This window comes from Macrobrachium nipponense, chromosome 5 (genome assembly GCF_015104395.2).
Source record: "Macrobrachium nipponense isolate FS-2020 chromosome 5, ASM1510439v2, whole genome shotgun sequence".
Taxonomy (NCBI): domain Eukaryota; kingdom Metazoa; phylum Arthropoda; class Malacostraca; order Decapoda; family Palaemonidae; genus Macrobrachium; species Macrobrachium nipponense.
This window is the reverse complement of record NC_061107.1, coordinates 120,798,653-120,823,430: the sequence shown is the minus strand read 5'-3', so window position 1 is coordinate 120,823,430 and position 24,778 is coordinate 120,798,653. Positions and strand designations below refer to the sequence as shown.

General features: G+C 41.5%; 1 protein-coding gene across 1 annotated transcript in view; it reads right to left on the bottom strand.

The window, feature by feature from the left end:
• The window catches only part of LOC135215920 (uncharacterized), a 101,188-nt gene extending 77,527 nt beyond the window's left edge, over positions 1 to 23,661 (bottom strand). The window contains exon 1 of the mRNA XM_064250875.1: positions 23,462 to 23,661. Coding sequence (XP_064106945.1) covers positions 23,462 to 23,661 — 200 coding nt within the window. The remainder of the gene's footprint in view (positions 1 to 23,461) is intronic.
• Positions 23,662 to 24,778: the final 1,117 nt, after the last annotated feature.

Sequence of the window (24,778 nt, the reverse complement as noted above, 5' to 3'; positions counted from 1 at the left end):
CAGACAGCCACAAAAACTATGGAAATTTCCTGTACAAACCTGTACTTGCTCAAAAAAATAGCAGCAGAGTGAGCTGGCTTGAAACAACCCCACCAACAATGCCAACTAGCAGTGACTGACCAAAACACTTGTTTACAAAATCATATGGTTCACTGGGTTGGGGAATCCAATTCTTTAATCGAGCTTTGATGCAAAATTGACTAGAAATTTAGCGCCGAAATCCGAATATGTCAAGTTCTGATACGGTCGAGGACTGGGGTTCTATTGTGTGTAATATTTATAAAAAAGTTTAAAATAAATGAGTGGCCTCTATGAGGGAGGATGGATTTCAATATGGCTTTCATGCAATCCAGACTTAGACATTCAAACTAGACAGCAAACAAAGAAAAAGTAGTAAACACATGGTAATGTCAAGTGAGTGAAGATAGCTGCTGGTAACCAGCCTTACTCAAGTTTTTGGGTTGGGTTGGGTTACAGCCTTTTTAAATCAAACCATCTGCATGCATAGGCTGCTGAAGTAATTCAAGCCCAAGGCCATATTTTTTACCTAATACAAATCAAATCTTGATATGCCCACATTTCTTAGAGGTACTGGGGCAGAACCTGAAATACATGGGCATTTTGTTTATGTGAGTGGCCAATCTACAGGGGTTTGGGAGCAGTTCACTTGTCCGGTGAAAGCATCTTAATGATGTTAGGTTAGGTTAGTTAGATTGATTAGCAATGACTGAGATGACTGAAACACAGTCAAATGAATGGAACAAAGTAAGTTTGAGGAATGACAGGCAAGGGTGTCTTCTACTTATTGGTCAACGGACTAGATGTTGTTTTGAGGTGAAACACAACATAAATTGTTACATATTGCTGCATTTGAATATATTTTGGGCAGCACTGTTGTAGTGCTATTATACTACTGTTTATGAATATAGTCTCAAAAAGGAGGCATATATAATAATTATTTCTTTTTTCCTAAGTGATGAAGTTGTAAACTGTTACTCTACTATAAAAAAAAGTAAAAGGTTAAATCCCAGGATTCCGGGACAAGAACTAGTTTTGTCCCTGGAATCCACAAAAGAGAAAATCCCCCAAAACCAGAAACATTAGCCATTACACACAGCCATGGTTCATGATCTCTTATGAGTTTTTACATCCACACTGGATAATGGAATAATTTTGCTGGTGTATTTTCATGCATTTTCAATGAATTTGAGGGAGATTTTTTGTCGGAAATTCACATATTTGGAGCTGTGGTTTGAAAGCCTAGAACTCCAAAACTCTGGATTTCTGACGAACATCTCCACGAAATCCATTGAAACAACAGGGAAATCGACCAGAAAAAAACTAATCTGTGGGATATTGGCAACTTTTCAACATTTACCGTGTTGAGTATACTGGACAAGGGAGGCTAGAACTACACCACATATGTACTATATACCATAGTGTAGGCTGGATCATTCTTGTGTTAGGGTAAATGACTGAGCAGCAATATAGCAGCCATCGATCCTGGAATGTGGCCACTGCTGCCATGAGCATCAGTCAAGAGTTGAGGCCCATCCAGGCAGCACACCAACACCTCTACACTCTCAAAGTGATTTCTCCTAAATTACAAAAAAATGGCATAATTCAAGTGCTTTTTCGGAAAGTGGCTGCAATGTTGCCGTTTGGTCATTTGGAAAAAAAAAAAAAGAAAAAAAAAAAAGTCAACGAAAACCGAAACATACGAACTGAGAAGGCTGTACGAAAAACCGAGGTTTGGCTGTATTAATATCAGCTAATTCTGGAGGTTCATGCAGATTGACTATGAGAATTATCATAAGTCAATCTGCATAAACCTCCAGATTAGCTGATATTAATACAGTCAAACCTCAGTTTTCATACACTCAGAAACGCTCCATCCAGGGCCCAGTGTGTGACCGGGCCCTGTATTGAGCACCAAAACAAAGCATCCAATCTTCTTTCATGACCTATTCTGCTTTTGTGTTCGTTGTTTTTGTACTGTTTTATTTAAGTGTATCTGCTAAATAAGCCATCATGGGGCCAAAGAAAGCATTTTCAGAGAAAATGCTTACAAGCACTGCTGTTAGTGAATTTTTAGGCCAGCAGAGGCTGGTTTGAAAATTCATTAAACGAATGCGCATACATAATGTGCCTAATTCGGGGATTAAGGACAAGTTTGCAAAGTGGAATGATGTAAAAAATTTTGTGGAGAATTATCACCCCAACAAAGAAATTGTAATCCAAGACTCCAACATGTTTAATAACAATGTCATGTTTAACTTTAGGCAAATTTTAAAGAAACGCCAGAAACAAATGTCTCTGGACAGTTTTATTGTGCGACAGGTGTCTAGTGACTCTTCTCTAGACGAAAGTTTTTATTGTGCACAGGGGTCTAGTAACTCTTCTCTGGACAGTTTTATTGTGCGACAGGGGGTCTAGTGACTCGTCTCTGGACCAGTTTTATTGTGCGGTACAGGGGGCTCTAGTGACTCTTCTCTGGACAGTTTTTATTGTGCGACAGGGGTTCTAGTAACTCTCAAGCTTGGTCCTGGTGCCAGTAAAAAACGAAGAGGGAAAGTAACCTCAGATAGTATATACAGTAAAAAACGAAGAGAAGTAACCCCAGATAGGTCCTTGATATCGGAAGTCCTTCTGGAGGGAGATTCCCCTTTCAAACAATAACCTCACCCCTCCTCTCAGTCTTCCATATGCTAACAAGTGTTTTCCATAAAGGTAAGAGTGATGTTAAATGTTCATTTATTTATTTCTCATTGTTTTCTGTATGCAAAACTATGTTTATTCCCTATAAAATGTATTTTTTGCTAACATTTTTAGGGGTGGAACGCATTAATTGTATTGACATTATTCTCTAATGGGAATTATTGTTTCAATTTTTGTGGGAGGTTCTGGAACAGATTATGTAAGAAAACCGAAGTCCCACTGTAATTACTACACCCTACAGTAGAGCCCTGAACCTCAATGATTATTTGTTCCAGAAGAAGCGACAAGATGTGATTTTGTCAAGATCTGAATTCATTTTTCCCATAAGGAATAACTGAAAATGGATTAATCCGTTCTTGTCCACCAGTTATTACCATAACCTTACCTTTTTATGCAAAACATTGGCCATAAATACATACTTATAAATTACAATTAAATAAGCTTAGTGTTAAATAACATACTGTATTGAATGCATCATTTTTAAACATTTACTGTAATAAAATAACTCCCCTACATACGCCCAATTCAGCCATATTACAGATGGTTGACTGAGCGCCATAGACTAGGCTAGGCATGAAGTACTATGTACTGTGAGGGGTATGCATAATTATTGTTGCTAATAATACTGTAAAATATTCAAAATCCAAACTAATTCTTAAAGCAAATTAATAAAATAAAAGTAAGCCGAATTATGTCTGTTATCATAAATATAAGACAAATTCCCTAAGTTACGTCGCTAGCTAGTGCCATGAGCTCTAATGGAATACTGTAAACAAAAATCACTTTAAAATATTTTTCAATGTGTTATGATATTAATTTTTTTTTTTTAAATATCCTTGTAAAATCAGGGCACTTTTCAGGCCACTTTATACGGTGACATCATTATCAGTGGAGTAATACCCATTGGAATTAGATCCACATAAATGTATTCCTTTAAAATTGGAAAGAATCCAGATACTATTAAGGATAACTTGGGAACTATCAACATCGCAAAACCCTTTAATTTGATTATAAAATATGACCAAGAAAATATCACCCCTTAGTAAACAACAAAGCTCGAAGTCAGCACATTGGGAACTACGAAATATGAGCTCGTAAGTCAAGCACAACTGGGAATTACGAATTATGAAGACTGCAAAATGTTTTGCAGGCAAAAGCACTGTCTGAAACTGACAAAAACACATGAAGCACATCATTTATTATACTACGTTTATAAGTAAAGTAGCTGCAATTCATAAACCCAGCTTTCTTTTGCGAATTAAGTTCCATTTGGCATCTAAAGGTTGTCACACAATGCCTCTTTCATAATAATTATCAATAATCGTCCTAAGTTCAATTGTGGTTCTTACCGTTTTCCTCACCAAATTGGCATGGGAACAACGCCTACTAGCCGCGACTGATCAAGCCATTTTTGTTTACAAAAATCATATGATTCATTGAGTCGGATTCTGGTTTTTTGTTTGAGCTCAAGATGCAAAATTTACTACAAAATTTTACGTTGTAATCAGATTATTTTGAGTTCTAGTACGATCGAGGGCTGGGTCACTACTGTATATGTACAGAGTATACTGTATAGTATACTCTATATAGGGGGAACAACCGACTGGACTAGCGGATCCAGTTTCCACCACGTGTGGATCCACTCTTCGAAAAAGTACTTCAACACGTCTTGACACCGTAGATGGGCACCAGTCACAAGTCATTGGTGGTGAGAGCAAGAGCTTGAGACCTCTACTATCCTTTCGAAGTAAGTATTTTCTCCAAAGTTAGAAATTAAGGTCATATTTTAAGATTAAAGAGAGGTTAATGAAAGCCTCGCTCTACGCAGTGCACACATACCTCCATGACGCTTCCAAAATATTTACTTACACCTCTGAATATTTAGAAGATTGACGCCATCTCGATGTTTGCAGAGTCGCCTGTCTCAATAAACTTCCCATTTCATGTGCTAAATCCGCACACCACTCGTACCCATAGACGCTGGGGCACTTTCTTCACAAATATCTTAAACAATGACTACCAACCACGAGTTATCCAAGGAAACTACGATTTTTTGGTAGAAGAAATAAAAGCGTGCACCAGATAATTATTTAAATAAATAGTTAAAAGGCAGTATAAGGTCATGAATTGCATAAATTTTTTACATACCATTGATTATGATTGACAATATTCGTTGTTGAAAAGTAAATAGATTCCTGACTCAAATATCAACAGTTTTGCTGTGAACAGTACCTACGGCATTGGTCGTGTTCTTCTATTGTTTATCAGTGTTGCCAATTGGTATGTGTTTACCCTCCAAACTGGGTATAACACTTACTCTGTTGCTTACTTCCCCGGTTTTGTGTATCTATTTGTAGTGTATATACATATTAGAGCAATTTATCATTATTGCATTACTAATATGACAACTAGAATTCATGGAAATAGTTTGTAAATGCATCGGCATATGTATGAAACGCCACTTTATTGGGGGTGGCAACGATGAGTCATTTTGCCGTCTGCTCGTATCTACTTTAGAAATATCTGTAATTTTTGGGGGTTAATTTGGTTGCAAAAATAGACATGAATTAAATAAACACTTTGAAGTAACAAAGTTAAACTAAATAATGAGAACAGTAAACAATTAAGGAAATCAAACTTTGCGCCTCATAAACCGTGTACTTGTGTACTGCCCGCAACTGTGTTTGTGGAGTGAGCGCTTAGGAACCAGGAGCCACAACGTAGTTCAAGTGCAATTTGGAGTGAATTAAGACCAAAACATGTATAATTACAATCAGTAAGCACTGTAGAGTTTCAGTTGTAATGGCAGTTAAGGATAAAACCAACGATTTTAAGGTAAAAATGAATTTCAGTTCAAACCATGACCCCGGCAATAAGAAGTTTAATACTTTCACTAATATAGGCAACCAAATGTTTGATTTATTGTGCTGATTATAACTGCAATCTTGAGTAAGATCAATAAACGTTACATATACGCTACCATTGTTCAAATTGAGTGCGGGAAGGATGTTGGAACCCCTGCGCTTATAAACAGTACCTCAGGCAGTTGCCGCCATATTGGATTTCAAAACTACCTTGAAAACATATTTTACGAAGACCTCACATGCTTATTTTAGTTCATATGGCGCTTTCATATATCACATTATGTTGACAAAACTTCAATCTTTTGAATGGTTTGCTTAAAGATGTAATTGCATTCTTGTCTCACCAATTAAATATCGAGTGAATAAGACTGATCCACGCAAGGATGATGTTTCCCCCTAGTAAGTTAGCCTACAAGGCTAAGCTACCATCTATGTATATATGGGGTACTGAATGCCCTAGTGTAGGCTAGGCTGATTTCGGGATACAACCTTCCCCACAAACGATGGGGTTCCTGGAACCTGCCCCCATTGTAAGTAGGTCAAAAGTCCCTGAAGCTGTTCCTGCTGAAGAGTTTGACCTCCATTTCTGTGTGAATGCTTCATTGACCTGACCTCTAGACACGCCCCTCCAGCCTCTGTCCGAGAACAACAGAGGCCCCTGCCCACTGGGTTGGGGTGGTGGGAAGCAGATATTCTTAAAACATCACCTAACCCATGGTGCCCTACTACCCATTACCTGTCTTTGTAGGGGAGGGGGGTGACCCCCAGGTCTCCCACCCTCTCAACTGAGGCCTAATATGGGAAACAACCGCCTCGAATCCATTGTACTCGGGTAGATCATCCTTATTCACTCGATATTTAATTGGTGAAATGAGAATACAATTACAGTAAGTCCTCGGGTTACGCTGGTCTCGACTTACGATGTTTCGTGGTTACGAACGCGCCCCCATAAAAATATAAAAAATAATATTTTGCGTCGTTCCGTCTTACGCGGTTTAGCGTCGTAAGCAACGTAAACAAACGCGAACTAGTTCCAGGCGCACGGCGGAAGAATACGCTTTGTGGGGGAGAGGGACGGCGTCGCTTCGCTACGCTCAGTCCTCGCCCATACGCCATTTTGTTAGTTTACACTGCCTCTCTCTCCCTCGTGTTGTATCGTTTTTGTAACTTTTTGCTCTTTGTTATGGCTCCCAAGCGCAAGGCGGACTCTTCTGATGGTAGTGCATCGAAGAAAAGAAAGGCCATCACCATGGAAATTAAATGTGGACATATAAAGCGATCGAGAAGGGAGAAACGCCAACAAACATTGGCCGCTCGCTTGGCCTTAGCCGTTCGACCGTTGCTACCATTATCAAAGATAAAGAGCGCATCGTTGAACATGTGAAAGGATCTGCTCCTATGAAAGCGACAGTGATAACTAAGCAGCGTAGTGGTCTAATAATTGAAAATGGAAAGGTTATTGGTGCTTTGGTTTTGGAAGAACCAAAATCAACGGCGTATCCCAGTCAGCCTTATGGTGATTCAGGAGAAGGCGAAAAGATTGTTTGAAGCGTTGAAAAAAGAAAAAGGGGGAGGGAAGTGAAAGTGAAGAGTTTGTGGCTAGTAGGGGTTGGTTTATGCGATTTAAGGCTCGGGCCAATTACCATAACCTTAAATTGCAAGGTGAAGCTGCTAGTGGGGATGAGAAAGCAGCGAGTGAATTTCCTAAAGCGTTGTCTGAGATAATTAAGGAGGGGGGTTATTCTGCTCAGCAAGTGTTTAACGTAGACGAGACAGCTTTGTTTTGGAAGCGTATGCCTAACCGCACTTACATCGCCAAGGAGGAGAAGTCAGCACCCGGTCATAAAGCCAGCAAGGAGAGGCTAACTTTACTTCTTGGGGGTAATGCTGCTGGCGACTTCAAACTGAAGCCCTTGTTGGTGTATCAGGCTGAAAATCCAAGGGCACTCAAGGGCATTTGGAAGGGTCAACTACCAGTAATTTTGGAAGTCCAACAAGAAGCATGGGTGACACTTGCAGTGTTTGAGGACCGGTTCGTAAACCATTTTGTTCCAAGTGTGGAGCGGTATTGCGCCTCCAAGGGTATCCCCTTTAAGGTGTTGCTAGTGCTGGACAATGCCCCTGGACACCCTGCCCAGCTGGGAGACTTCAACCCTAATGTCAAGGTGGTTTACCTTCCACCTAATACCACGGCCCTTTTACAGCCTATGGACCAAGGAGTGATTGCTTCGTTCAAGGCCTACTACCTACGAAGGACAATTGCTATGGCTTTACAGGCAACTGAAACCAAGAAGGACTTGACTCTGAAGGACTTTTGGAAATCCTACAACATCCTTGATGCTATAAAGAACATTGCTAATTCCTGGGAGGAGGAGGTTAAGCACAAACATGAATGGTGTCTGGAAGAAAATTTGTCCTCAATTTGTGAATGATTTCCATGGGTTTGAGGACACAGTTCAGCTAGTTGTCAAGAACGTTGTTGCCCTGAGTAAGGAAATCATTTGGAGATGGAGGTTGATGATGGTTACAGAGCTGCTGGAGTCTCATGGCGAGGAGTTATCTGCTGAGGACCTGATACAACTGGAGAAGCAGATAATAGAGGAAGAAGAAGAAGCACCCACCCCAGAGCCTAAGGTCTTTCACAAGGCAGGACTTGATAAGAGGTTTTGCAGAGTTGCAGCAAGCGTTGTCAACTTTTGAGGCTCAGGATCCCAACTTGGACGGTTCACTAGGGTTTTCCAGAGGCGTCATGGATTTGATGCAGTGTTACAAGGAGATCTTGATGAAAAAGAGGTCGCTCTCTGTTCAGACTAACCTGGAGCAGTATTTTAAGAGGTAGAGAGGGCCTGCAGAAGATCCTGTACCCTCTACCTCAGCTGCCTCTGCTAATCCAGCACCTTCTGAATGTTCTGCTAACCCAGACTCACCTGCCCCAGTATCTCCAGCACCTTCTGTAGGTTCTGCCTCACCTAAAGACTCACTGCCCCAACATCTTCACTAGTATGTTCTGCCTCACCTCAAGAATCACCTGCCTCAGCATCTCCAGTACTAGTATGTTCTGCCTCACCTCAAGAATCATCTGCCTCAGCATCTCCAGCAACTTCTGGAGGTTCTTTTTCTCTTCACTAACCTCCCCCAGTCTCTCCAGCACCGCAGCTTCCTCTCCAGTGTGCAAGCCAATCAAACTAATAAAGGTAAGGAATTGTTCTCTCGTTGTTATTGATAGGTATTTACATTAAATCATGTGGTATTTTTCAATGTTCCGACTTACGCTGAAATTCGTGTTACGATGCATCGTAAGAACGGATCAACGTCGTAACTCGAGGACCCCCTGTACATCTTTAAGCATACCATTCAAAAGATTGAAGTTTGGGTAGTTTACAGTTTAGTTGGCCAGGCCGCACACCTTTTGCCCGGCCCATAACCCCTCCGCCAAGGTAAGTACATAGTTACATGACCCAACTCTGCCTCGACCTCAGTCTATTCCAGTGTGTCAGCATGTCAACGTCCGCATCTTCCACCTCGTATCCCGCGCACGTGCAATTTGCTGCTACCAATCCAGTGACTATGCTCGATCTCGTAATTTTATGCCATGACGAAAGGTCATTGCTTATGTATTTGATGAAAAGTGGCCTTCTCGGTGACTTTAGTGGTGTGTGTAGCTAGTTCCAGCCAAATCTAGCCGTCCCAGCCCAAAGGAGAAGTTATCATGTTTCCCGAAGACTTTGGTGATTCCGATTTCGAAGACTAAGCTTTACTTTATTTCTGGGGGGCTGAGCACGAATTTGATGCCTCCCAATAATAAAGTAAGTTAATTGATGTATATGTAGGATAAGGTAAACGTTCCTTGGTTAAGGGTAGGTAATATATAGCATTTAAGTGTTTTTATTGCCAAGTGGAAGACAGGGCTGGTCACCGAACATTCACATACTCTAACAGTCCACATGTTCGAACAATGAACTCGGACATAACTTTAATCCCGGTATTCTAGAAATTATTAAGTGTGTTTACATATGCATAAGAAGTGACCGGGGCTAGTCATGTCTGAACATACAAGTAACAGCGGATGAAAAAAACTTAAAAAAAATTATCGCTAAAAGGTAGCATTACATTGCTTATCGATAGATATTGCCATACCACGGGGTCAAGGGGGTGAAGCCCCCTCCTCAAACAGGTTAGGGCACGCGCCTTAAGTTAGGTTAGGTAGGCTCATTTGGTTAGGTCACAATCATTGTTACCATACTGGGGGGTCCAGGGGGTGAAGCCCCAGCCAGGTTAGGGCATGCGCCCTAAGTCAGGTTAGGTTGGTTTGTTTGGTTAGGGGTCAGTTTAGTTAGCCAGGATGTGCATCCAATGTGTCATCAACCCATTCTGGTCCCTTCATAACCCGCATCGATCCACTTCCTTCCCAGCACTCATTTGAACAATGTTAGCATATATATGTAACATTTATTGATCTTACTCAAGATTGCAGTCGTAATCAGCACAATAAATTAACATTTTGTTGACTATATTAGTGAAAGTATCAAACTTCTTATTCCCGGGGCCATGGTTTGAATTGAAATTCATTTTTACCTTGTAATCGGTGGTTTTATCCTTACTACCATCACAACTGAAACTCCACAGTGCTTATTTGATTGTAATTATACATGTTTTGGTCTTAATTCATGCCAAATTGCACTTGAACTACTTTGCGGTTCCTGGTTCCTAAGCGCTCACTCCACAAACACAAGTTGGTTGGGCAGTACACGAGTACACTGTTATGAGGTGCAAAGCTTTATTCCCTTAATTGTTTACTTATACTTCATTATTTAGTTCGAAACTGGATATTGGTACGGCAGCCGTACCCCGATCTCGGTAGATATTGGTACGGCAGTGAATTGCGCATGCGCGAACCCTTGTTTACCGCGCCTCACGCATATCCAAAGACTATATACTAAGAAGTTTATACACAGTCTTTGGGCATATCAGTGACAGCAAGAAAAATGGTGACGGAACAGCATGAACCGCGGAATAATACATTAGTTTTCGCCGAAAAACAGATGTTTTCAGGCTTTAACGAGCTGAAGAAAGCCATAGACATCTTTGAAGACTCAAACTTTCAAAAATTGGGTAATTCATGGTATATACGTAGGTCACGAACGATCGAATCGGTCCCGAAAAGAATTCCGAAGAGGAGATTCAAAGAGGATTATATATAAATATATACACTACCATCGTACCTTTGGTGACTTTCTCGGCCCATTATTCTGCCCGACATCGGCAGTTGCAAGGGCCATTATACACTTTACAATATTCTTTTAATTCACTTCATTGGGTATATTGCAGCTGTCGGAGAAGACGATAGAATTTACCAGGTAGTGAAATGGCAAAGTTAAACCAAATTTCAGCATTATTCCATTAAAATCGGGATAGTGTTGTTTTTGTAGTACAAAAGCGGGACAAAATTCACAAAAGCTAAACAAACAAAAAAAGGGGGGAGGGACATTTTTCTAACTGAAAAAAGGGGGACAGATGTTCAAAAAGCGTGACTGTCCCACCTAAAAGCCGAACTCTGGTTTACATAATACAGTATGATTAGCAAAACTGGTAAACGGATACAGCTAACTGCCGTATCTACAGCAAGTCAAGAGCGCCAAATACGGCACCAATGACAGAATCTGCCGTACCCTCACCGCACTATATTATTTGTACGGCAGGAAGTCTGAAATTGACGCATGCGCAATTCACTGCCGTACCAATATCTACCACGATCGGGATACGGCTGCCGTACCTATATCCTGTGCCTATTTAGTTTAACTTTACTTTGTTACTTCAAAAAGTTTATTTAATTCATGTCTATTTTTGCAACCAAATTAACCCCCAAAAATTACATGTTTCTAAAGTAGATACAAGCGGACGATGGCAAAATTACTCATCATCGCTAATCTAGTGGAGCTTCACACATACGCCGATGCATTTACAAACTGTTTCCATGAATTCTAGTTTGTCAAGTAAAAATAATGATAAAATTGCTCTATAGTATATATATACTACAAATAAATATGCTAATTTCACATATTTCCCCAGTTTTGTGTAAGTCTTATACCCAGTTTGGAGGGTAACACACACTAATTGGCAACACTGATAAACAACTGAAGAGCGTGAAGAACTCCGTAGGTACCGTTCACGAGCAAAACTGTTGATATTTGATTCAGGAATCTAGTTACTTTTTCAACAACGAATATTTTCAAATTAATAATCATGAATATGTAAAAAATCTATGCAATTCATGACCTCATACTGCCGTTTAACTATTTATTTGAATAATTATCTAGTGCACGCTTTTTCTTCTTCTTCTTCTTCTACCAAAAATCATAGTTTCTTTAAAAAAAGTAGTGGGTAGAAGTTGTTGATTCCTAAAAAAAAAAAAAAAAAGCTTGTTGTGATGAAGTTGCCCCAGAGTCTATGAGTACAATGGGGTGTGCGGATTTAGGACAAGAAATGGGAAGTTTGTTGACACAAGCAACTCCGCAAACATCGAGATGGCGTCAATCTTTGAAATATTCATAGTTGTAACGAAAAATTTTGAAAGCGGCATAGAGGTAGGGTGCACTGCGTAGGGCCAGACTTTTCATTACCCACTGTTTAATTTTTAACTTTGGAGAAAATACTTACTTTGAAAGAAGAGTAGAGGTCTCGAGCTCCCGCTCTGCTCTCACCACAGATGACTCGTGACTGGTGCCCATCTCTGGTGTCAGGACATGCTAAAGTACTTTTTTGGAGGGTGGATCCGTACGTGGTGGAAACTGGATCCACTAGAACAGTTGGTTGTTCACCCTAATTGCTTACTGCAATATACAAACTACCCAACCAGTCTTTATGGGGGAGAGGGGGGGGTGGCCCACAGGTGTCCCTCCCTTCCAACTGAGGCCTATAGTAGTACCAATCTAAGGTGAGGGTTTGGGCGTGTCTAAAAGCGAAAACACGCGTTGCCATATCTTCAAGTTCTTTGTAGAGGCGGCCAAAGTCAAAGTTCTGTATTTCTTACTAATCACCCAAGGGAAAAATTACCCTTAGGTCTTAACCTCTGTCGTGTACAGATTATCCTCCTTTCAGATTCTGATGAAAGGGGAATGCCCACTCTAATTGTCTTAGAAGGGTTCGCTGGTATAAGTTTATTTTTCCTTTATTCATATAATGTGTATTGGCATTAAAACTTCAGATATGAAACAGTTCTTTTTATTCTTCAATTAACTTATTTATTAACAACCTACATGAGAGAAAACTAAAGGGAAATCATGGATATGATAAATTTTCATAATTAATCATTTCTCTATTTAGAAACATTCAAGTAATAAATACAGTATATCTAATAAATATGAATGATAATGATACACTCTACTAACCTCGTGCTTCTTTACTTATTCGTTCAACTTTAGCTTTACTAACTTTTGTTGCCTCAGCTGTACGAAGAGTTCCATTTGCAACATTAGTAATGGGTCCTCTGTTCTGTTTCTCCATTGTGAAGTATCTTAAAACATCTCTTCACTTTATAATGTTAATATTAATGACTGGTTTAACACAATTGTCATCGGGACCTGTGTACAAAAATTACGATTCAATCATTTTTGGAGCAAATATGTTATTGTTATAATACAATTAAGTTTGTTCATACTTACCTGGCAGATATATATATAGCTGTATTTTCCGAAGTCCGACAGAATTTAAAAATTCGCGGCACCCGCAGTGGGCGCCCCAGGTGGTAGTAACCCATTCCCCGCCGTGGGAGGCGGATATCAGAACTATTCCCATTTTCTATTCATATTTTATCAGTGCCACTGTCTCTGAGGGGAGGTGGGTGGGCACTTTAATTATATATATCTGCCAGGTAAGTATGAACAAACTTAATTGTATTATAACAATAACATTTTGTTCATGAAACTTACCTGACAGATATATATATAGCTGAATCCCACCTTCGGATGGTGGGAAGAGACAGAATAGGATTTTTTGGGAAACTAAATAAGTAGATGATATACATCTTGGTTCCCTCACCTGTTAGCATAGCCGACTTCGTGATTACTGTCACCAAAGTCTGCTTCTGCGTTACTAGAGTTGCCGCATGTTAAGTAGAGACCTGTAATGCTGGTGCGCTCTAGATGATCTGTCAACGGGGACCGTGACCACAATGTGACTAAGGGGACCATATTACCATACTTCTGAGGGCACCGAAGCTAAAACCACCACCTGACCTAACCTATCAAAGTTAGTTCCATAACTTCTAGGCTAAGAAAAAAGGAACGCGCCTCAAGCGACCAACCCTTCAAAGTTAAAAGCACACCTATCCCTTTTCTATAGGATAGGATTCGTGTTGCTTCCTGCCCCCAATAATATATCTACGGAAATGTATGGTCCTAGCGACTTACAGATCTCAAATGTCGTCTTCACATCCCGTCGGGAGTGTGAAGCGAACACAGAGTTGCTTCGCTAAAGCGTGGCACTCAGGATGTTACTGAGTGTCATGCTCTGTTGAAATGCTTCCGAGGCCGCGCCCTCACCTCTTGAGCATTCATATTAAGAAAAATCTCAAATCTTTATGCAAACATAATGAATGAGACCTCTTAAAAGAACTCCTTGGCTATAATGCCAGGGTGTTCTTGGACATGAACCAGTCTGGTCTTTTACGGAACACCGCAGATTGTCGGGAGTGTGAAGCGAACACAGAGTTGCTTCGCTAAAGCGTGGCACTCAGGATGTTTACTGAGTGTCATGTTCTGTGAAATGCTTCCAAGGCCGCGCCCTCACTTCTTGAGCATTCATATTAAGAAAAAATCTCAAATCTTTATGCCAACATAATGAATGAGACCTCTTAAAAGAACTCCTTGGCTATAATGCCAGGGTGTTCTTGGACATGAACCAGTCTGGTCTTTTTACGGAGCACCGCAGATTGTCCGTTGACCTTGACTTTCTATAGTTTTATCAGGATAAAACTTGAGAGAGCCTACAGGGCACAGACTCTAATGCCTTTGCCCAATAAATTGTGCCTATAACCCTTGGTCTCCAAGCCTTCGGGTCAGGGTTAGACAGGTTTCGTTCTTATCAAGAACGGAAGGCTTAGAGGACAGATGATTCTAACACGCTCTAAAATGCGTACATGAATCCTCCTTCTTCCGTAATCAGTCACACCTTACACTAATTGAAATTGAACTTATGCAAAGAAAACATGAAACGTCATCTATACTAAGCGAGTGTCTACCGAATTTCTGTAGCCTCACCTACCATGTGCAGACAACAAAGTCTGAAACTAGGCTAAACTAGCTTCAGACTCAAATGCAATGAAAAAATTACGCTAGCGTATGCCTAGCCACAAATCCAAGTTAATAATCGAAATAACAATTAGATACTTAAGCGGCTAATGAAGTTTTCAAATCCTAGGCGGAGGTCTGAAAACAGTTGTTTTACCCGCCGGCGACAGAAAAAAATATGAATAGAAAATGGGAATAGTTCCTGATATCCGCCTCCCACGGCGGGAATGGGTAACTACCACCTGGCCGCCCACTGCGTGTGCCGCGAATTTTTAAATAAACTGTCGGACTTCGGAAAATACAGCTATATATATATCTGTCAGGTAAGTTTCATGAACAAATTATCAATTTCAGTTACTAAACTGCTCCCTTTACCTCACTAAAATTTCAATAGATTGATGTTTGGCAAAGCTAGACCACTTTCAATCCTAACAACGGTATTGGATTTTTTTTCATCTTATCCCCCGAATATTCTTTTTTCAAATTCAGTTGACTGTTTTGTCTTGGACGTTTCTACAGGAAAAAAAATTAACATCAAAGATGAAAAATAAAAAACAATTTCATATCAAAATTTCTCAATTTATAGAAAAGTTCAGATAAACTGACATCTTTTAAGCATTTAATCACACAAAACACACACGTTGTTTGAGCGCCAAACTATATTAGCATCCGCTAATCCTTCCTTTCACCATAAAGGACCCCAACTTAAAAGATTTGACCATTCTTAAGAGATTAACAAAGGGTATATTGTTTCTTGGAACTGACAGATACAGATTTCGATACTTGACCTGAGAATCGAGATTGTAGATGTGGCAACATGTTGCCACGTTTTCTCAAAATATGATGTTGAAAAACTTAGGAGAATGTTGATCATTATCAACTGTATACATAAAAACCATGTTTAGCAAATATTTCAGAGTAATTCCCCTCAGTTTTGGTATATAACAACGACCTATATTCTATAAAATTTTTCCGGGTAGATTACAGTTTCAGTTGACCGGACCGTGTAACACCATTTTGCCCGTCCGTAATCCCTCCGCCAATGTAAGTAGTTCTCGCGAATGACCCGCAGCCTACCAACCCGACCCCACCGACCGAAACCAACCCAACCCAACCCACAGAACCGAACCCGAACCCGAACAGTGCATCAACATGAAAGCCGATTCTCTTCGATATTTTTAATCTTGCCCAACTAATCTTTAGGACCTCCAATTTTAATTTACAGTAATTCTATATTTTTTCACCATGCCCAACTGAACTGTAGAGCTCCATTTTTTTTTTTCCCTTCGTTATTCTATTTTTTCCCATGCTTGCAGGAGTTTCCATTTTTTTTTCATTATTCGATATTTTGACTCTTGCCCACGATAGTTTTACCCGTGCCACATAATCTGTAGGAGATACATTTTTTTCCCCATTATTCGATATTTCTTTCCTTGCCCCAAACTCATCTGTATGACCTACAATTTTTTTTTACATTCTTCGAATCATATTTTCCAAGTACTAGTTTATCCGCTAGGATAACTAGTACCTGGAACGGACCCATGCCCGACCTTCCCTCGACCCTTTCAGTCTGGTCCTGCGTCTCAGCCATTCAGTGCTTCGTCATAGCTACCATGTCTTCTTCTGCCGAGAATTTGTCGTGTTCCGCACACGGTGGCGTTCGCTGCCGCCGTTTCCCCGTCACGCTGGAAGACATATACATTTTGTGTCAAGACGAACATCCCTAGTTCCCGTTATTTTTTTAATGAAACAAATTCCCCTTGTTCAGTCCTCTCGGAAAACAACCCGTCCCGCCAAGCAAAAGAAAGAAAAAAAAAAATCCTCTACAGAAAGATTTGTACGACTTCGGATTTCTCTTATTAGTTCTATATTTCTGACGACTCGCAACATCTCCAGGTAAGGTAATTTCAATGTAAATGACCGTTATTCTAATTATTTTGCCAAAATTAAGCACGCCATTGTTATTCCGCTTTGCTGAAGTCAGGCACGTCAACACATCCGAACATTCACGTCGCTAGAAGTCCACGTGTTCGAACGCAGTCCATGTGTTTCGAGCAAACAACGTGGCCTTGACTTTAACCAATGTATTCTCGGAAATATTCATTCGTTTTTGGTTAGTTCATCAAGTAGGATATACGGGTGCCAGCCATATTTATGGACAAGTTATATTGGTTAGATATTTATAATTGTTAACTTACTACACAGGGGGTCCAGGGGGGCGAAGCCCCCCGGCCAGTAAGGACATGCAGACTTAGTTTGGTTAGTCGGTCCTTTGGTTAGGTAGCAATCACTGTTAATATACTATACTGGGGGGTCCAGGGGGGCGAAGCCCCCCGGGGCCAGGTAAGGACGTGGAGACTAACTATGGGTTAGGCTTGGTTCCTTTTGGTTAGGTAGCAAATCACTTAATATACTATATGGGGGTCCAGGTAAGGGCACGGCGGCCTAAGTTTGGTTAGGTTGGTTCGTTTGGTTACGATCACCGGAGCTCCTACAGTTTTATTATGGAACGGGAGCTCATCAGTTTAGTTGGCCCACTGGTTTTTTTTTTGCTTGTTTCGTGATTTTTTAGTGTTTCATTGCCGTCGTTTGGTTAGCCTAACACAACGGGGGACGGGGAAACCTCCTACATTTTTGTTGGTACGTGAGCTCCTACAGTTTACTTGGCACGGGTTTCGTCTGCTAGGGTTTTTTTCTTGTTCCGTTTTCGGTTCATTGTCGTCATCGGGTTTCCCCCCACCCAAAAACCCCGGTTTCCCATGGCTCCCCCCTTACCCCGTTTTTCATTTACTCGCATGTACTCCCCACCCAAAAAACCCCGTTCCCAAAAAGGGTCCCCCATTACCGTTTTATAGGTTTCGGGGTTTTTAAACCGGGCGCCAAAACAAAGCGTCCGCCATCTTGTTTGTATTGCTTCGCGATTCCATAGCAGACGAAACCCGTGGTCAACTGAAACTGTAAGCGCTCCAATTTTCCTTAGAATGAAGTTTGGCATCGCAACGTAAATGACTTTCGACCCCAACAAAACCCTCACCATAGATTGGTACTACTATACCTAGTATTTTAGGCGATGAGAGTCAACAGCAAAAAGAAAGAGCAACATTTGGGCTGAAAGGAACCATCACACTAACATAGCCTAGGTAGCTTCTAGGGAGGGGGATCCTGGGGGAGGGTGTGGCAAAGGCACTATTGCAATGTCTGCTTGGGTAGCAAAATTCACTCCGAATCATTCCCCCCTTCCCTCCAAACTCCAACAAACCCAACTAAGGGTCACGGTGAGGGGGGGCAGGGAAAGGCGAGGACCCCCACCCCGCCGGTCAACAGAGGCTCCCCCGAATCCCCTGCCAAGGAGGAAGGCCTTTGGCCTACATAAGAGACAGCAACATGCCCTGGGGCACCAGCAGCAAACTCACTTACCCCCAATTTAATATGCGAGCGGACAAATAATAATCTCCAAATGGACACAGCGCTTCTGTTGTCGGCACTCGAGAAGTCCAAGTTTTCGCGGCCAAAACATGACATGTGAGGAGTAGTAGTAGTAGTAATAATGAGCCTTGATCTTGCAACGGCTCTTTCTCTCCTACTTTATTTCTGGTTGTTTTTCTTGAAGACTATTTTTTTTTCCTCGGTATCACACTTTACGAAATATTCTTCGCCTTTTTCACTCTTCTCTTTATTGTTAATGAGGTACCCCGATGTTTCCGATTTCATTCTTTCCATTTCCTCTTTCCCTTTTAGACAAATGAGAGAAAACAGCTACGAGTTCCTCTTTGTCTTCGTGGATGGATGCTGCTCCAATCCATACCTACTACTATTCCTACTTGAGAGTAGAGATCGTTCAGTATTTTGCCCTTTTCGGTCTTTTCTTGTTTGTTCGAGTGTTTCATTTCACTCTGCTCTCATCATGGCTTGTTCAGTGATACCACGTTTCCTCTGGTTTGTTTTCTCGTTAAAATTTCCTTTAATTTCAACTGACTTTTGTCACGTTTTTTCTGTGGCACATTCAGTTTTTGCAAAATCTATTCTATTTTTCATTCTCAAACTGGTCCAAGCTTACCTCATAAAGGAGTATTTCTTCACTGTAGTACACGTCTCATATGCTATCTATACTGTACCGGTCAATGAATATATTACTTTTATCACTGTTTATATTTAGGCCACATTCACTACCTGATTTCATAAGAACTAAGACGTTTTATGACTTTTACTGCAGAGATCAGTGCCACGATTCTTTCAATTTTGTTCCTGAGCCCTACTATGGTTCCTTTTTTTTTCATTTCCCTTTAAGTAACATACTTTTTGGAATTATACAGAAACTGAGTACATGAGTGACCCCTTCCACAGCAGATTTCTCTGCTGCAGTAATTCAGGATATCTGAGCTACACTCTGGGTTTCTTTCACCTCTTAAACCTGTTCCTTATAGTTTCTGTAACCTATTATTTATCATTTTCATATCAAAATTTGTATCGTGTTAGTACTGGCTATTTTCCAATTCTGGATTTTCAATCTTCAATCAACAAACAGTATGTGCTGTATAACAAGAGGGCTTATTAATAAAATAAGCAAAAAGGCCTGATGACTAAAAGTGCAAACAGAGACCAAAAGGGCAGATGCCAAGCACTACAAACAGAAAGACCTGAACAAGAGAGATGACATTCCACAGTGTACAGAGTGAAACATGATATTTTTTTAACAAGAACCGTGCAGCTTTCAAAGGGCAATATCTGTATCCAGGCACATTGAAAGATCATTGTGTATAACCAATTACAATATGTGATGACTTCGGAGGCTTTCAAATTGCCCACCAAAGTGCTTGTAAGAGATTACAAGGTTGAGTATATATTCCACGCAGCTTAAAAATGGTCGTGAATATGAGATATTGTTACGCATTTTGATATTTCATCGACACCCGTCCAAGAGTGATCCTTTAATATTAAAGGCTTATAGACTGCTTATTTTCTCATGGAAAACAACAGAAAAACACCAACAATAATTTCAATGGTATTATTAATAATTAAGATAGGCAATAAAAAGAATTGCATACTTAGGGAATCTGTTGATCATAATTAACTGACCCTCATCAGCAAGAATTCCAAACTGGCTTCAATTCCCAGAAAACAATTTGTTCTAATCTTATGAGAAAACACTCCTTGTTGAGAGAGAGAGAGAGAGAGAGAGAGAGAGAGAGAGAGAGAGAGAGAGAGAGAAAGAGAAGAGAGAGAGAGAGCGTTAAAACTGATGAGGTTTCTTTCTCTCGCCCCAAATCAAAGATGACGACGGCAGATGAATATCAAGTCATATAGTCTTCTCTCATTAAGGATTCGGGACAATGAATATGGATCCCAACACCCCTGCCCCCCCCCCCTCCCCCCCCCCCCCACCCCCCTCCCCTCCCCACACTGGACGTCTGTTGTCATTATAGAAGGAGTCGTAGAGGCTCTCATAATTCCCAGAGAGAGAGAGAGAGAGAGAGAAAAGCTCATTCTAAACTTACTTTTAGGCCAAACCGGTTTATTCTTGAGCTCTGAATTTTTTGCAATTCGTGGACACTATCATTAATTATTATTAGCAAAGCACGCGGTGATAATGATAAATAAAAGATAAAAAACTCTATAAAAAAAGTGCCAAAAGCAGACAATGCCCCGAGGAGTGTAACAGCAGAAAGAACCTCACTTCGGTTTTATCGGAGGGAAAATGTAATGGGAGGGAGACCAGGCCATTAACTGCTTCATGGGTCCACTACTGATGTCGTTTAGACTAAATGAATAAAATAGAATGTTATTTTTTCATATTTACTCTTTTAGTTTCATCGTTTGTCTATAAATTAGTCAGCCTCAAAAACAGCCTGACATTTATTATGTGTGGAACAAATTTTTTATATATATATATATATATATATATATATATATATATATATATATATATATATATATATATATATGTATGTATGTATAACTGAATCACGAAAGTTAAGAACGTGATAAATCCATAAATAAAGATATATGCCACAAGGAAAAAGAAAAATAACGAAGGAGGACCTGCGAGACCTTTCGAACGTTAAACGTCCTTTACTGAGCAGAAACTGACATAAATGAGGCAAATGACAATACAAGAAGATTTGTATAACTGACAGATAGGGATTATAAAGAGATTAGTACCTAGAATCCGACACACCTGGAAGATGAGAAACCTTCCCAAACAAGCATAAACAATGGGTGCAATTAAGGGTTTAAGACAATCATCTCAGATACAAGGACAAGACAATTAACCCTTAAACGCCGACTGGACGTATTTTACGTCGAGATAAATTGTCTGTCGGGTGCCGACTGGACGTATTTTACGTCGACATACAAAAGTTTTTTTAAAATTCGCGGAAAAATACTTATAGGCCTACCAGCCTAAAACTTTTGAATCACGCGCCGTTGGGGAATGCTGGGAGTCCACAGATCAAGGCCTTGTTTTGTTTTGAAGCGTGACCCAGGTGCGCATGCGCGATATCCCTTCTTCTCTCGCTCCAGCCAGCATCAGTAGCGCACCATCCGAGAGCGATCTTTCGTGAAAAGCGTGTTTTTCTGGACTTGTGCGAGACTTTGAGCATTTGTATTGCTACAAGACATTCCTAGATATGTCTCAACGACGTGTGAACCGTGAAAGGCGCGTTTTACCCGTCGGAAGGGATCGTGTAAGGCGAGTTTTGGACATGGATGCTGGCGAGGGGCCAAGCACCCAGCATGACCCCGCGCCTCAAGGCCGTTCTGTGCGGCCACGTGTGTCTGAAAGTGTTTTCGTGAAAACATCGTATGCCTTTGGGTTACCCCTAGGAAGCATGTGGGCGTCCTTAGGGGCATTCGTAGGCATTTGGGAGGCCTCCAACCAAGGGACATAGACGAATATCTTTCGGAGCTTGATCGGGAACATGTCGCAAGTCCTCATTTTGATGGCGGATGGTCATCGAGTGATGAGGACATCAGTCCCGATGAAAGTGAGGATGAATATTTTGCCCCCAATGTCCATTCGAGGCTCACATCCCGAAAGTGAGCTCGAATTCAGTGCTACGAGGGGGAATCTGAGGGGAGGGTGGGGATACGGGCTCAAGTTTTATCGCAGAGGACGATACAGAAAGTGAGGGCCTAAGTGAGGGTGATGGGAACCAAGGGGGGCGGGGGGGGGGGGGGGGGGGGGGGGTAGTGTGCATCGTGCCCGCACCCGTGCTCGTGCGCGCGCACGGGCACGTAGAAGGTCGGCTCGTCGCGCCAGCCAAGGTGAAGGTCGGTCGTCGGAGAGTACGAGGGGTGGACGGAGGACCCCACCCCTCCTAACATGCACCCCTTCACGGCAACCCCTGGGATGACCGTACCAATACCCTGACTGTTTTGGGATTCATCCAGCTTTTCCTGACGCGGGAATTGCTGGAATACCTGGTACACGAGACGGTGGACTACACTCGGTACTGCCGGTATGAGCTGAAGACGACCTTGTCGTATTACTGGCGGGGTGCAACCTCATTGACATGGCACTTTTTTTATTTTTTGGGGCTCTACATTTATTTTGGTTTGACACCTGCTATCGACGTCCGGCAATATTGGAAGAGAAGTTATTTTTTATGTATGCCGAATGTGCCTGGCGTTATGTCCCTGATAATTTCCTGGGCTATGGACAGGTACTTCAACGCCTTCAACCGAAGGGCCATACCCCGGAATAACAGTGATCGCCTCATTTTAGTGCGTACAGTGTTGGATATCCGTGAGCGGTGTAGTAATCTCGTGATTCCTGGAAAGATCCTGTCTTTGGATGAGGGGATGATGCCTTACAAAGGACGTCTTAGTATAAAAGTGTATAACCCCAAGAAACCAAAGAAATATGGTGTGAAATTCTTTCTCATTACCGAGGCCAACACTGGATACGTTGTGGACTTTTCAGTGTATACCGGGGTATTCTCCACGCTGCGTGACACTGTATTCAACCTTGTGGGACGTTTCTGTAACCAGGGATATCACCTGTTTATGGATAATTATTATAACTCGGTATCCCTGGCCCAGGAACTGTATGAAGCAGGTGTTCACGTCAGTGGTACCCTTCGGTTGGTGCGTGGGGCCCCGAAAGTCCTCAAGAGGTTCGCTAGTCATCCGCAACACCTGGCAAGAGGAGAGACAGAGTGGCGGCGGAAGGGCGCTGTCTTCGTCATCTGTTGGAAGGGTGTCCGACTCGTTCCCCATGATTACGACGAGTCATGAACCCATCCAAGAAGAGATCGTACAGCGGAAGAAGACACGTCGACAGGGCCGAGTTGTGTTTTGAGGAGTTTCGTACCGAGCGGCCTACTGTCATTGGGTCACTACAACAGGCATGGGTGGGAGGAGTTGATCTCTTTGATCAGCTCATCCAGTACTATCCCTTCGCCAGGAGAACCAGAAGGTGGACACAGAAGCTCCTCAAATACATCCTTCAGTTGGCCCTCCAAAATGCCTACATACTGTAACTGTGGGTACCGCGGTGACAATCTTCCGATGTTGCCCACGTACAGTTCCTAGAGGTTAGCCGGGAATGCCCTCATCAACTTCGATCCCGATGAGTGGCCTTCCATAACTGACCCCCTGCCCCGAGCTGCAGATCTGCCCCTAGAGGAAAGGGCAGATAGGAGGGCCAACTTCGCTCGACCTGGCCAGTCCGCCAGCCCCTGCTGACGACGCCGCCCCTGCTGACGACGCCCTGTGACGGTCGCCGCTGCGACGCTGCTGCCCGTGCTGCCGCCGCCCCTGCTGACGACGCCCCTCTGCTGCTGCCCCGCCATCGACCGCCCCTCTCGTCGGGTAGTGCCCCGCCATCACCGCTTCTCGTCGGTAGTGGACCCTGCTGTTTCAGCTGCAAGCCAGGGGAACACATACTGGAGGCCTTAGAAGGGCGAAGGCAGAAACGGTGCCGGGTGTGCCATATGAATGGCAGAAGGAGAGACACCCGGTTCTTTCTGTCGTCTCTGCAAAGTTGCTCTTTGCAGGATAGGGGAGTGTGACCGAAAGTATCACACTAAGGTCATGTATTGGAGCGCAGCCCCCTAAACCGACAGCGGAGGGCGCACGGGGCCGCCGGGTCCATCAGCAGTAAGGGCGTGCGTCTCCCTCCTCCACCTGTACCTCGTCATGTCGAGTGGAAAAAATGCAAGACTCTTCAATGGAGGAGGGAGAAAACAAGAATAGAACGAAGAGTCAGGATTACGAGTGAGTATTCTGCATTTAGTTTTATATTTAGTTTTATATTTATTACAATTTTTTATATATCTTGAATGTGTGCATGATAAAATAATAATAAGACATTTCATTGTATGCAAAAAGAGAAGTGTCACCTGCATTCCTTTTATTTATGTATTGGTACCAGAATCGAAGAATGTAATATATATATTTTACGTATAAAAAAAAATTATATATATATATATATATATATATATATATATATATATATATATATATATATATATATATATATATATATATATATATATATATATATATATATATATTATAAATATTTTTTTTGGGGGGGTAAGCAAATTACTTACAGTCTAGTAATATTCAATCATTTACCTTCAATTTAAAACAAATTGCAAGTCTCTAGAACAATATCTCGATTTATGGTGAAATATTTGAAAAAATATTTTTATTCCGTCCGCGCGCCGATTCTCGGCCGAAAATCTCGAACGCGTAGGTCACATTCTCTAATATTTGTGCTTTTCATACTACCTATTGGAATAAATTTATGTTAGGAATGTGCGCAAACACAGGCCAATGTAAGACGAAAATATTGGAAAGTTTTAGAGCATTTAATCATTTTTGAAATTTTGCCATATAAATACGATAATACGAAAACAAACTACGATCGTTCGACTTTGACTCAACCGAAAAGGTCAAAAAACG